Source organism: Triticum aestivum, chromosome 3A (assembly GCF_018294505.1).
Source record: "Triticum aestivum cultivar Chinese Spring chromosome 3A, IWGSC CS RefSeq v2.1, whole genome shotgun sequence".
Classification (NCBI taxonomy): domain Eukaryota; kingdom Viridiplantae; phylum Streptophyta; class Magnoliopsida; order Poales; family Poaceae; genus Triticum; species Triticum aestivum.
In genome coordinates, this window is record NC_057800.1 from 641565449 (window position 1) to 641577098 (window position 11650).

Consider the following 11650-nt stretch of genomic DNA (forward strand, 5'->3'; position numbering starts at 1 on the left):
TATTTGAAATTACAAGATAAAACCTATAATCATGTCTGTTTAAATGAGAGTTATCTTGTGTGCATGCTACACATTTCCTTCAAACTATCCACCTTGATGCTGCAAGGCTTTAAAGTGAAAGCTGCTAAGACATGCTTCATGCACCAACATAATCCAGGCTCATCGTTCACGCTCCCTTGCTACATAAAGAAACTAGTGATAGCTCCGCAAAAAACAAAGGGAAAAAAACTAGTGATAGACACTAAAAAGTATTATACGCCACAAAGTTGAAATCCTGAGTAGGTCAGTGCCAGGAAATAACTATTCCAAGAGAGCTTGGCACAAATTTACATTGACCATTAACCAGATCTGCAATCAAGTAACAAACTGTCACTCTGAAACCAACGGTAATCATTCATCCCGGAAAAAAAAAAGTAACTCAACGGTAATCAAACTTCATGGGCTAGTGCTACACGATCTTTCACAAAGCGTTCCTTGTTCTGCTCTGAATGAAAGGCTGCAGCGACGGTTCTCTTCCTAAGTAGTCAGTTATGATCTCAAGAGGATCTTTCGAGCCTCCTGGAGCCAATACCTGAAGTGAATGCAAAAGCGTTTATGAGCAACATGAATATATGATCAAATAACACGCCTAGAAGAGCATCATTTCATTTACTACCTTATTTCTAAACCTCAACCCTGCATGCTGATTTAGCAAGTCATCTTTAAATTTCGTTGTGAATAGATCAGCAGCAAATACCTGCATGCACAAATTTATATCACTCTCTATCATTCCAGAACATATGATGGAGAAGTAACAGGCCTCTAGAGTAGTGTTTGCTCAGACCTCGCTCCATATGTAACTATAGCACACAGCGTCATAGCCAACAGCAATACGCGGAAAGCATGAAGCTGGGCTGGTCCCTTCCAACAAAGGTATCCCCAGCATTACCTTTAAAAAGGAGCATTTCACCCTCATGGTCATAAGTGACATAAAAGTGAATGGAAATCGTTTAGAATGTACCTTGGGATGAAGATCTTTGACCAAGTCATCGATGTCCACATTCTCGCTTGTATGTATTATCTGATCAACAAGGCCTGGTAAAACCAAAGGTGCAGATCAAAACTAGTGAACAAGAAGGCTACCCTACAGTATATAATATTTGTCGTAATGAATAAAATAACAAGAAGGCTACTAGGTGGGAAAATATTGACTTTTCGGAGAATAGGTGGGAAAAAAAGGAAACTGGACTGGATTTATGATGTTCAAATAGCAGAATTCCTAATGGGTGCAAAATTAGAACATATTGTTACTCGACTCAAGAAGGATAGGTAACAGGGACAATGAAATGTCAGAGAAGTCCTCGTGATATTAACAAAATATATCGGCATCTCACTATTTTGTAGGAGTATCTGAGCTAGACAAGTATTTTCAGGACGATTATTCTCATTCCCCATGCTTATAGAATGAAAAAGTGACTCACACAAAAGGATCTCTTGCTTCAATTTCAGGCCAGCAAACATGTCACGCCTTCTTTTCAGTGACTGGCAAGCTTCAGTAGTGACAGACTTTGTGATGTCCTACAATGATGAGAACAAAAGGCTTCAAGTACTAGTTGGCACAAGCTTCAACAGATTAACAAGAACTTGTTAAAGTATTTTTTTTTTGGTTCGTCATCAAATTCCCCTTTTAAAAAAAGAGTCATAGCAACCAGCTCATATGCTATTTTTTAACATTAGGATTCTTGAGTCATGCAAAGAAGCAAACATTGTTTCTTATCTATGAATTCGGTAGCTGTAGTTCCATTGCCTAGAATAACTCGATTCCTTAATATTTCATACAGGTTACACACTAGAAGCAGTTCTTTTATATTTTCATTCTTGTTCCTGGCAATACATAGAGTTTGAAGATAGTTTCAGTACAAAAACATCATTTCTGTTCTTCATCACCTGATAGAAGCCGGACATCATTTTCAGGGAAATGCTCTCGTAACACCTGTGATCACAATGTTATGTTTACATGCAAGAAATGGCATCTTCCAAAATTATACAGAAGTGTGGGCATGTTACTGACGAAAAAGAAATATGCCAACCAGTTCTCGAGTAACAGGCTTGGAATTTCAGCAAAGTCCCCCTCCAGACGGAGACTTGAAAATCTAGAAAAGGTGGCCCTGTTCGATATATGATGAACCTGCAGGATATTGAAACAATTAGTAGTGACTTTTATTTAATATTGAACATATGAGTAGATAAATTGTCAATCTGGTATTGATCAGAGCCATCTTTCTACTCTCAAGGGAAAATTACACGTCACTGTGACAATTTGAATATTTCTGGTTTAAGAATTTGACTGGAAAAACATGCAAGGAAAAGTTTGAGGTTAGTCTACCACGTGACTGAATTCATGAAATATCCTCACAACTTCAGGGAACCGTAGCAATGCTGAATTCCCATCAAACTCTTTCGGGCATTGAGATAATAAGACTGCAACCGGAACCTGTCACAAAAATTCTGAATTAACATAATGAAATAATTCGTCCTTGAATAGACTCCAGGTGTACTTTCCGTTGATTATAGGTATTTCAGGCATCATTAGACAACCAGCCTGTAACACTTCAACTACCCAAAGTGTTTAATTAACTATGCCACAGTAAGAAAATAACATTATAAGGTTGACTCACAATCCTTTCAAACAAGTGAGCAAACAAGAAAATCACATTGAAATTACAATAGCAAATATACAGATTTTCTGAGTTACCTTACGTGAACCATTAGAACACATGTATCCATTCTGAAGTGCCACAACACAGGTGTGGTCATATTTTCCTTCCCTGTAAAGGGGAAAAAAGGCAAGTTAGTGATTAAATTACCTTGTTTGCTGGACAAGTTCATGTGGAAGTGCATGTGCTTTTGACTTGTGTGTCTTATGCTGCGTTATCAGTTCATTATTTCTTTCATGGGCTTTCAATCTACATTTGTTGAGATAATTTTTCTCTTGAAAATGTATGTTTGAAACCTAGGACAATTGGTCTCCCTTGGTTGCACATCTATGATAAACCGTGCAATAGATATATAAGATAGGAACCAGCTTTCCCTATATTTCTAAAATGAGAAATTGCCGGCCAACTTTCAGTGTTTGTATTCAATTAAACTTCATAAAATAGCATCCTGAGGCCACTAAATTTATTACGACTCCCATGGGCGGAGCCACACCAAGATATGGGTGTACAGATGTACACCCACTAATTTTGGCTCTCACAGTGAGAATGTGTAGCTGCAAGCTTAATGAAAGCATTTAGCACATATTAGTCTTTGATTAACCAAGATAACACTAATCTTCATCACTGACGCACATTCCTCTAAATGTGACTCCGCAACTGACGACTCCACCACTAAGCATAGAAAACAAACCTGGAAAACATATCAAGGAAAAAGTAACCCAAAAGATCACTTGAACTTGCATCCCAAACAGAGAAGAGACGAACTGTATCATGCCAAACCTCCACATCCTTAATTTCTTCAAATCGTAGCGCTGCCAGAGAAAACATGGGAAATGTGCTCATATATTTAATGGATAGTTGTGTTGTAGTGTTTAATGGGTAAAATCCTACCAAATAGATCCTGGAACATCTTCAGCATTCCTGATATGACCAGCTTAACAGGGAAATATCGTTTAATTTCACCAATGTCAAGATCAAGCTTGTGCTGTTCGCCTCTTTTCATGTAGTATAATAAATCTTCCATGCCAAATTGAGCATTTCCTTCCTCCTTCATCTGAAATTAGAAGACCGAGAAAAGGATTCAACTGATTAATTAAAAGAGCATGATCAGTGACAAAAATAGAATAGACCCAAAAAGAGAGCTTTGTACAAACCTTAAGTTCTTTGAGTACGGTCAGTTCTCTATTAGCTAGATCACTTAACTGTTCTGACATTTCCTCCAAAAATTCTAACACCTGTAGCGGAAAACCCTTTAGAACATGTGGGGTTAACTTGGTGGCATACACAGATGCAAGTGAACATAAGAAGGAATGCCTAAAACACCATCTTGTTGGCAAGCTCGGTAGTAGCTCAGACTTGGCATGGAAGAATGCATTCACTAGGCACAGTTAGCTAAAACTGGACACTTTCAAGCAGATTTAACAACAAGAAAGCACAAACCTTCCTCGATGTCATTGGCATTCTTGGTTCAATAGCAAAATCAGAATAGTTGGAGTACCCAAGCAATCTCGCAAGCCTGTGTCTTATCTGAACCTGAATATAAAAAACTGTAAGTTGTCAGTTCCATGGCTCCAGTCTACAATGAAATTATGTGCAATAGATGAATTTATACCCATTTTCAATCATTCGATGGTTATTTCAAGCACTTTTAGTAAGTCTAGATATCAGCACCCCCCTTCACATTCCCCACATGGATAGCCTAAGAAGCTCACTATCAACTAATCAAGCATAACTAGTGCAATTACCACATGTCGAAAGGAAAATAAGGAAATTCCTATTTCAAGGAGCTAGAACGATGCAACCCAAGACAATAAAGAAATGCCATGTAGAACTGAATGATGCTGTGACCTATGAGATGAAGTGAAATTGGTAATCAAAAGATACTACCAGTTTATGAAGTTAAAGATGCAGTTGGACACATGGGGATACCAATTTTTCTAGGATGGCTACGTTCTGTTTTCCACCTTTCTGGCCATAAGCAACAGCGATCTGCTTCCTGGTAGAGCCAACCTTGGAAACAGTACAGAAAGAAAGAAAAAAATTAGCAGCTAGTGCATAGAACAAACATGGCTCTAGTGCAAAAGAACCCTACATAAGTAGGCCACAGAATATAGCAACAAGCCGCTAAGTAACTGGTCACAGTGACACCAACCAAATGTACAGGTGCATGATAAGCAGAAATGTGGAACTGACCTTGCAATGCTCAAGAATTGGAGTGACATAGTAACCTGTCAACAGAACCTTGCGCTTTCCGTCTGTTTCTTCCAGATCCTGAGTTAAACAGTAATAGTTAAACATAATCAGGGAGAAATACCATGACTGTTCTTTGTCTTCACTTCACACTTCTGTCCAACCATGAAGACAGAAAATGGTAACATATCATTTCAACATCCCAAAGTCTGCATGTCATACTTCGAAAAGGTGCACTCGTATAAGCACAATGTTGGAAGCATGAAGCATGATGTTGAACCCTCTGAAAAGTTTTCACTTCCCTAGCTCACCTTTAAGAACTCAGGAGGCATTCCAGCCAACTCTTCCTCGCTTAATAGAAGAAATTTGGTGAAATCACTCATGTTTTGAATATACTTCAAATTTAAGTCATCGATTAGAGATTTCAACTTCTCCATTTCTTCCTTCTTGGCTTGAGTTAGTTTTGCTCCGTTGCGTTCAAACTCTCTTACCTGTAACCATAATGAGAGGAAGTCAGCAATCGCATACTAACTGGGTCAAGCAGTTAGCCACACTGCCTGTATGCAGGCACTATATAGTCTCTATCCTTAAAAGGAATCATAATTAGCCAGTTCTATAATTTAACTTCAGCTTTGATCTAACATCAACAAAGAACTGAGATTAGTCCTGTGTGCCAACAATAATTGCAGAGATTAAATCGAGTAGATGCAACAGCACATAAGATGAATAGATGCAATGAGTCTCTAACAAAAATACTCAAATTATAAGCTGCCCATCAACAATACTCAGAAAAGTATGGACAAATTGATCCTAACAAGAAGATAGACATCATTCAGAGTCTTGGAGATGACCCCACAAATATAAATATGCAGATGCCACTCAGAACACAAGATTATGTATGAGGCTAGTTTCAAATGTAGTGTCACAAATATTGTACCAGACACTGGACAAATCTTGTTGCTTCCGGACCTATTCTTTCACCTCTCTCCATGAAAGCCTTTACAACACGGTACACATCCTCACGCTGCCTGGTCACCTTGCAGGAAATAACAGGATTCTTACACTAGGGGTTCAACAGTAATATGTTGGATTAAAAAGGTGAATAACAGGGAATTCAGTTTCTTTTAAGGATGTTCATTTCTATTCATATATCACCATATGACTTATACAACGACGAAAAGGCTGGACTAGACTACTGGGACGATATTTATATATTAGAGATGCTCACTGAACTGGGCAAACAGTTTGAGTATCATCGCTTCATAGACATCAGGTTGAGAACCAGCATGCATAATTTCCTAGGTTTTTTTTGAGCAAAAAAGAGGCTACCCTCTACGATTTTCATTATAGAAAACCATATGTCTTAAGACACTACTACAAACACGAAATAAAAGTCACGACCATTACAGACCGGGAGGCACGACAGCCCCAACCAGCCACCATTGCTACTGATCATGCAAGATCAAAAGAACCCCAGAAGGCCAGCACAGCTAGAAAGAAACCTTTCAGGGGCACAAAATCTAGAGTCTAAGCCCATCAGGGGGGAGATGACGGCCACCTAATTCTATCAGCTGCATAATTTCCCGCTGTTTTCAATAGTAAATAAATGCCTGTTTGGGAAACGTATAATGAACCAGAGTTATTATGTCCAACAAGTGATATAATAAAACTAAGTAACAATGCACCTGCACAGCAGAAAGTGGGAATCCAATCGCTTCTCTGCGTCAGCACTGGCCCTGCATATATCTTCGGATGGTGACACCATCCTTGGGAGCACACAAGCTTGAACCAGAGGAAACTGCTGAGCATCCAATTCTGCCAACGGTGCAATTGCATTAGCGAAGTTGACCTGCAATGAAACACATCATGTAGCCAGCAATAACAGGGTGATGTTTTTTGAGTAGATAGTGTATGAATATCAAGCTTGCATCCAGCAAGATTTAGGTTATTATTTTATTTTATCTGCATAGGCACCTATGTATCTACGAGACATGGCGCAACAACGACATGATGCCTACTCATGTACGACGATCAGGTTCTGTGCACGGAATGGAAACAAAAAACCATGCCAAGCCTTTGACATTAAAGTGGCATTCCATAAAGCAGGCTGCTGATAAAAATGAACGCCTAGCCATAAAATAGCCTGCTGATAAAAATGCAGTAGCATCACATTGTTGCATTGCATACATACCTTATCTAGGGGAACTGCGGCCACGGCATCATATGTTTCCTTCGACTTAGCAATAATCCGGTCAGCCAATCTCTTGATCTCCGCTGCTGAGAGGTTGACCTGCGCATTAAACCCTGGAAGCTCTGCAAAAAACCAATACATTAACTACTCAGAAACCACATCAGTAAATGTCCATGTCACTATAAGAGCCAAATTCCCCAAAGCAGAATTTCCCGAGTCTCGGGCGTCAATTTCGCACAGCAAAATGGCGAAATAAACACAGACATATGCTGCATTGCTGTGCAATCGAACAGAACCGCCGTAGTTCTGCGCGGCTCGAGCAACACCAGAGCAACCACACGAGCTCGTATTCAAAATCCCCAAGGGTTTTCGCGGTGCTCACCCTGCTGCTTCCTCCGGCGGTGGGCGGCGACGGCGGAGAAGGCGAGGTTGAGGCCGACGGCGACGAGCGCCGCGGCGCCGGCCACGGCCACCACGCGCCTCTCCTTCCTCCGGGGAGACATCCGGCGGGGCCTCCGCTTCTAGAAGGTTCTGGGGAAGGAAGGGGGGCGAAGCAGCTGAGCGAGGGAAGAGATGAGAGCGAGGGAGACGTTTCGGTGGCGGAATGGGCGAGGCCCCGACGCGAGCGAGCGGAGGTCACGAGGGCAACCGAGGCGGCCGTTGGATCCCGCGTCGACGGCTGGATTCACTAAACGTTTTTCTTTTGGGCGGCGTGGACTGAACCGAGGCAGGCCTCGGCTAAAAGGCCAGGCCCGGTCGTGGAAACCAAATCGTTGAGGCCCACGCAAGAGGCAGGCGCTCCGCGTGCGCGGGAGGCAAGCAAGCAAGCAGCTCGTTTCGTTTAGTACCACCTCGCCGAGCGACCAGGGACGGGAGGGCGCTGAGGATACAAATAGAAGGGTCAGGACAGCGCTTCCAGCTCATGCCTTTCTCGGGCCTTTTGGCTAAGATCAAGTATAGTATCTGTTATTATCAGTTTAATATCTGATATGTGGGGTACACCCGCACAATGATATTAAATTTATTTTTATGTGAAAGGGTTCACCACAGTGGCTTGCCACTGGGTCCCTCAGCTGTCAGCCGTGTCTTGCACTATAGCACGGGCTGGCGCACCCCAACAAAGCTAATTCAATGTTTCTAGCCAGTCAGCTTCGGTAAAGCGGTCGACCGTCGTTCTACGTGGTTTGTGTGTCCTGTTAACCCGGCTGGGGTGAGCTTGCGTATCAGATTGTTTGGTTCCGTGAAATGCAACGCCGATTGATGTTTCTGCTTTTGACAGTGTGGAGAGCAAGCAAGCATGAAGCTGGGTTGATCCCTTTGTCGGTAGATTGGTTACTCTACAACGTTTTTTTTTTTAAGAGTGGTAACATGTGAACCCAAACTTGACATATAACTCCCATGCACTGCTTCTGGTTTCATACAATGGCTTACTCTAAGAAAAGAGAAAAGTCCATTTACAACTTTAAACTTGCCACTCGGTTTAAGAATCAACCATCAACTTCAAAATAAGTTATCTTGCACCCTAGACTTTGCAACCCGTCCAAGATTCAACCCCCTGCTCGCATTCCCCTGGTTTTTTTGACCGCATTGACTGGTGACTCAACACCACCACGTTAGCAGCTGACCCCTAATTACAAATGGGACCCACTCCAAAAAAACTCTCTACTCTCATCGGTCGGCAACAGCAAACAAGCAGCCCCCTCCACAGACCACTCCCCATCAGCGGCGGAGCCAGCGTAGAGCTATTGGGTTCAAATGAACCCAATGAATTTTTGCCTAGTACATGTGTATATGTACATATTTATTTGATGTGGACCCAATAAAATATCTTGGCTGACCCCAACAAATAAAATACACCTCACATGAAACAAAGGCCCAAAAAAAAAGAGCCCACAAATCATTCACATGCCTAAACCGTGAGTCCGCGAGTCACGCAAGCATGCAGCCGCATGGGGCACGCCTCATCTATCGTCTGCTCACCCCCCAAAAAAATCTATCATGTGCTTCTTTTTCATCGTTTCTGTGTTCGTTTCTCCAATTCCCATCTGGCATGTGCGTGTTGCACGGACACTTTGGCCGCCGCCACACGCCCGTGGCAAGCAGGCGGATGCAGATCGACTCTGCAACGATTGAATCCCAAAACTTGAGGTAATTAGATTAAATTGCCTCATCTTCTCTCTCGTGTATATGTTCTATCTAGACTAATAGCCCAATACAATAGCTATTGTTTTGCCCTCGTCTTTTTTTAGAAAAATACTCCATGAACTTTGATTGATATAGTCTAAGGAGCCGTATTTTTCGAAGGGAACTCGGTCACTAGATTAGACGTAGGCAAAGTGCATTAGATGTCACTGCAGCTAGTCTCCCAAAGCTTACTATTCATGAAAAATTAAATTAGATTAGTTGCCTTATGATCCGGACGATCGGAAGAAAATTTTAGAATACACAAGAAATCCACAGAAGCAAGATGAGATTAGACGCAAATATTTAACGAAGGACCTTATAGGCAACCATCTGATTTTAATTACCCACAGAGGAAAATTGGAGATACTCAACAGAGATTTAATCCGGATTGTTGATGAATATGGTCCTTGGCTTGAGTATAGTGATAAAGTGCATAAGGCATTGTGTTTATGCTGCTACATTTTCAAATATTACAATAAGGGACAAGCTGGACTAGCACATTTGCAATGAACGACTAGAACGGTTGGAACAGGAAAAGCCGACTATATACTCATAATGGTAAGGCTAATGTTATTAGCTTTTATAATGCAATAGTAAAAAACAGATGTGATGCTTTGATGAATCAAATTCAGTCAATTCAGGTTGTCTTGATAAACAAACTGATCTTACAAAGAGCAAAATCGAATCCGGCTTAATGCTTTCATTGATTCCGTAAGATACTTGTTGCATTAAGGCTTAAATTTCTGAGGCGATGACGCCTCAGAAGAGTCAAAAAATAAGGAATTTTTTTAAGAGTTGGTACATACTTTGGTAAACTAAAATAAAGCTATGCGGAATGTAGTTATGGAGTGAACCCAATGGCCAAAATTTCTGGCTCCGCCCCTGCTCCCCATTGGCCACCACCCATCACCCCTCCCCCGACCATTCCCTGCCGGCCGTAGACTAGCTCCCCTCCCCCAACCACTCCTCGCCGACCATTATCAAGCCGCGGTGGACGACAACGTGTGGGACTTGCCGTGACAATGCGGTTAGAGCTCATAGCTATGGTGGCCATGACCTCATAATTTCACCTCATTCTTTCTTATTGGTGGCGGCCTTGAGCGCCATAGCCTTGACGGCTGAGCATTGTTGCTTGGATGCCACAGATAAACACTTTCTTTAAAAAAAAAGCGACAACCCGCCTTTATAAATGAAGTCAAACATGGCAAAGCAAGCCATACAACCAAAGTATCTAACAATTCAAGGTTCCCGACAATACCACATTACACAACTACCAACAACAAAATGGCTCGCATGCCGCGGATAAAAGCGCGAGGCTAACAAAGGCAACAACTAGATCGATGTTGATGACAACGAGGTAGTAGACTCTTGGATCTCGTTCTTATTGCATCCATGACACACGGAGGCTGGGTTGCCAAATTCATCAAGAGTGACCCGTAAATCGAAGGACACAGACTGGGTACCAGGATGCTAGAGACGCTCTCCTCGGTGCACATGTAGGCGTTTAACCAAAAAGTCGCCAAGGGACGCAGACGTGGCCCTCTGCATGCCACGGTCAAATTTAGTGCCCGTGTACATTGACATCGATATCGTCAGAGCATTGGTCCAAAAAGACAAGGCAACTCAATCGATCTCCCATTAGCCGATACACTATTAAAGATGTCAAAGAAACAAAAAACAAGATTGGACTTGTAGTTTAACCTATTGTTGTTTGTCTAGTATATGAAAAAAGAGCCGTTGAATATGTTTGTTGTTCCAAGGAGGTGGTGCTTTGGGTTACCGTGGGCGCCAAACATTTGGGTACAATTATGCAGCGAGAGTAACATTTTTTTTATAACCAAGGGTGTGTGGTAACACAGACAACTAAACTCTATTCTCTTCTTATAATTAATAGATGAGGCAAATCTTTTAACTCGGACTGAAAGAAAAAGGTATAATGTAAAAATATGACAATTCTGCATTGCGATTGTTGTCGGTTACAATCAGGACGTGTCGTGAGGGTGGCCAATCGATCGCCCGCCCAATTGTCACAGTGGGTTCGTGGGTATACCCACCCACCCCTAGAGCAGCTAAAAACTCAGTCTCAAATTGAAACCTTGAAACTGGCGTCCGATCCAAAATGTATGGTCCAGATCAATCATGTTCGGCCCGCCAAATTGCTTTGTGATATTTTGCAAAAAAAATCTTTGTATTCCTTTTTCCCATAACATGTACCAGCTCCAAGCTCCCAGTCTGTCCCGAGCTAACACAGCTGTGGCCAGTCAGGTCAGCTCCATGAGCTAGGTTAGTACGGCAGAAAGACCTGTTAGGCTTCACACATGTGTTCCATGCTGTTCACTGAATATTTGCTTCATACACCGGTTCAATTACGGTTTCACACCTTATTGAA

The 11650-nt window shown here is 41.9% G+C and overlaps 1 protein-coding gene and 1 non-coding gene across 2 annotated transcripts; one reads left to right on the forward strand and one right to left on the reverse strand.

Annotated features, from left to right (window-relative positions):
* Positions 1 to 218: 218 nt before the first annotated feature.
* Positions 219 to 7700, reverse strand: LOC123062821 (probable thimet oligopeptidase). The gene is made up of 20 exons (XM_044486493.1): positions 7460 to 7700; positions 7078 to 7199; positions 6572 to 6735; positions 5824 to 5914; positions 5198 to 5377; positions 4890 to 4967; positions 4626 to 4706; positions 4137 to 4229; positions 3851 to 3931; positions 3588 to 3750; positions 3388 to 3508; positions 2735 to 2807; positions 2366 to 2473; positions 2070 to 2167; positions 1927 to 1972; positions 1461 to 1557; positions 1001 to 1074; positions 824 to 928; positions 656 to 736; positions 219 to 571 (listed from the first exon to the last, which is right to left on the reverse strand). Exons 1-20 carry the CDS (start codon positions 7578 to 7580, stop codon positions 461 to 463), a joined length of 2088 nt encoding a protein of 695 aa, XP_044342428.1. The 5' UTR covers positions 7581 to 7700; the 3' UTR covers positions 219 to 460.
* Positions 7701 to 7999: 299 nt separating this feature from the next.
* On the forward strand, positions 8000 to 8195 carry LOC123063784 (U2 spliceosomal RNA). The gene has a single exon (XR_006430556.1). It is a non-coding gene; the product is annotated as a U2 spliceosomal RNA (small nuclear RNA).
* The last annotated feature ends 3455 nt before the right edge of the window (positions 8196 to 11650 follow it).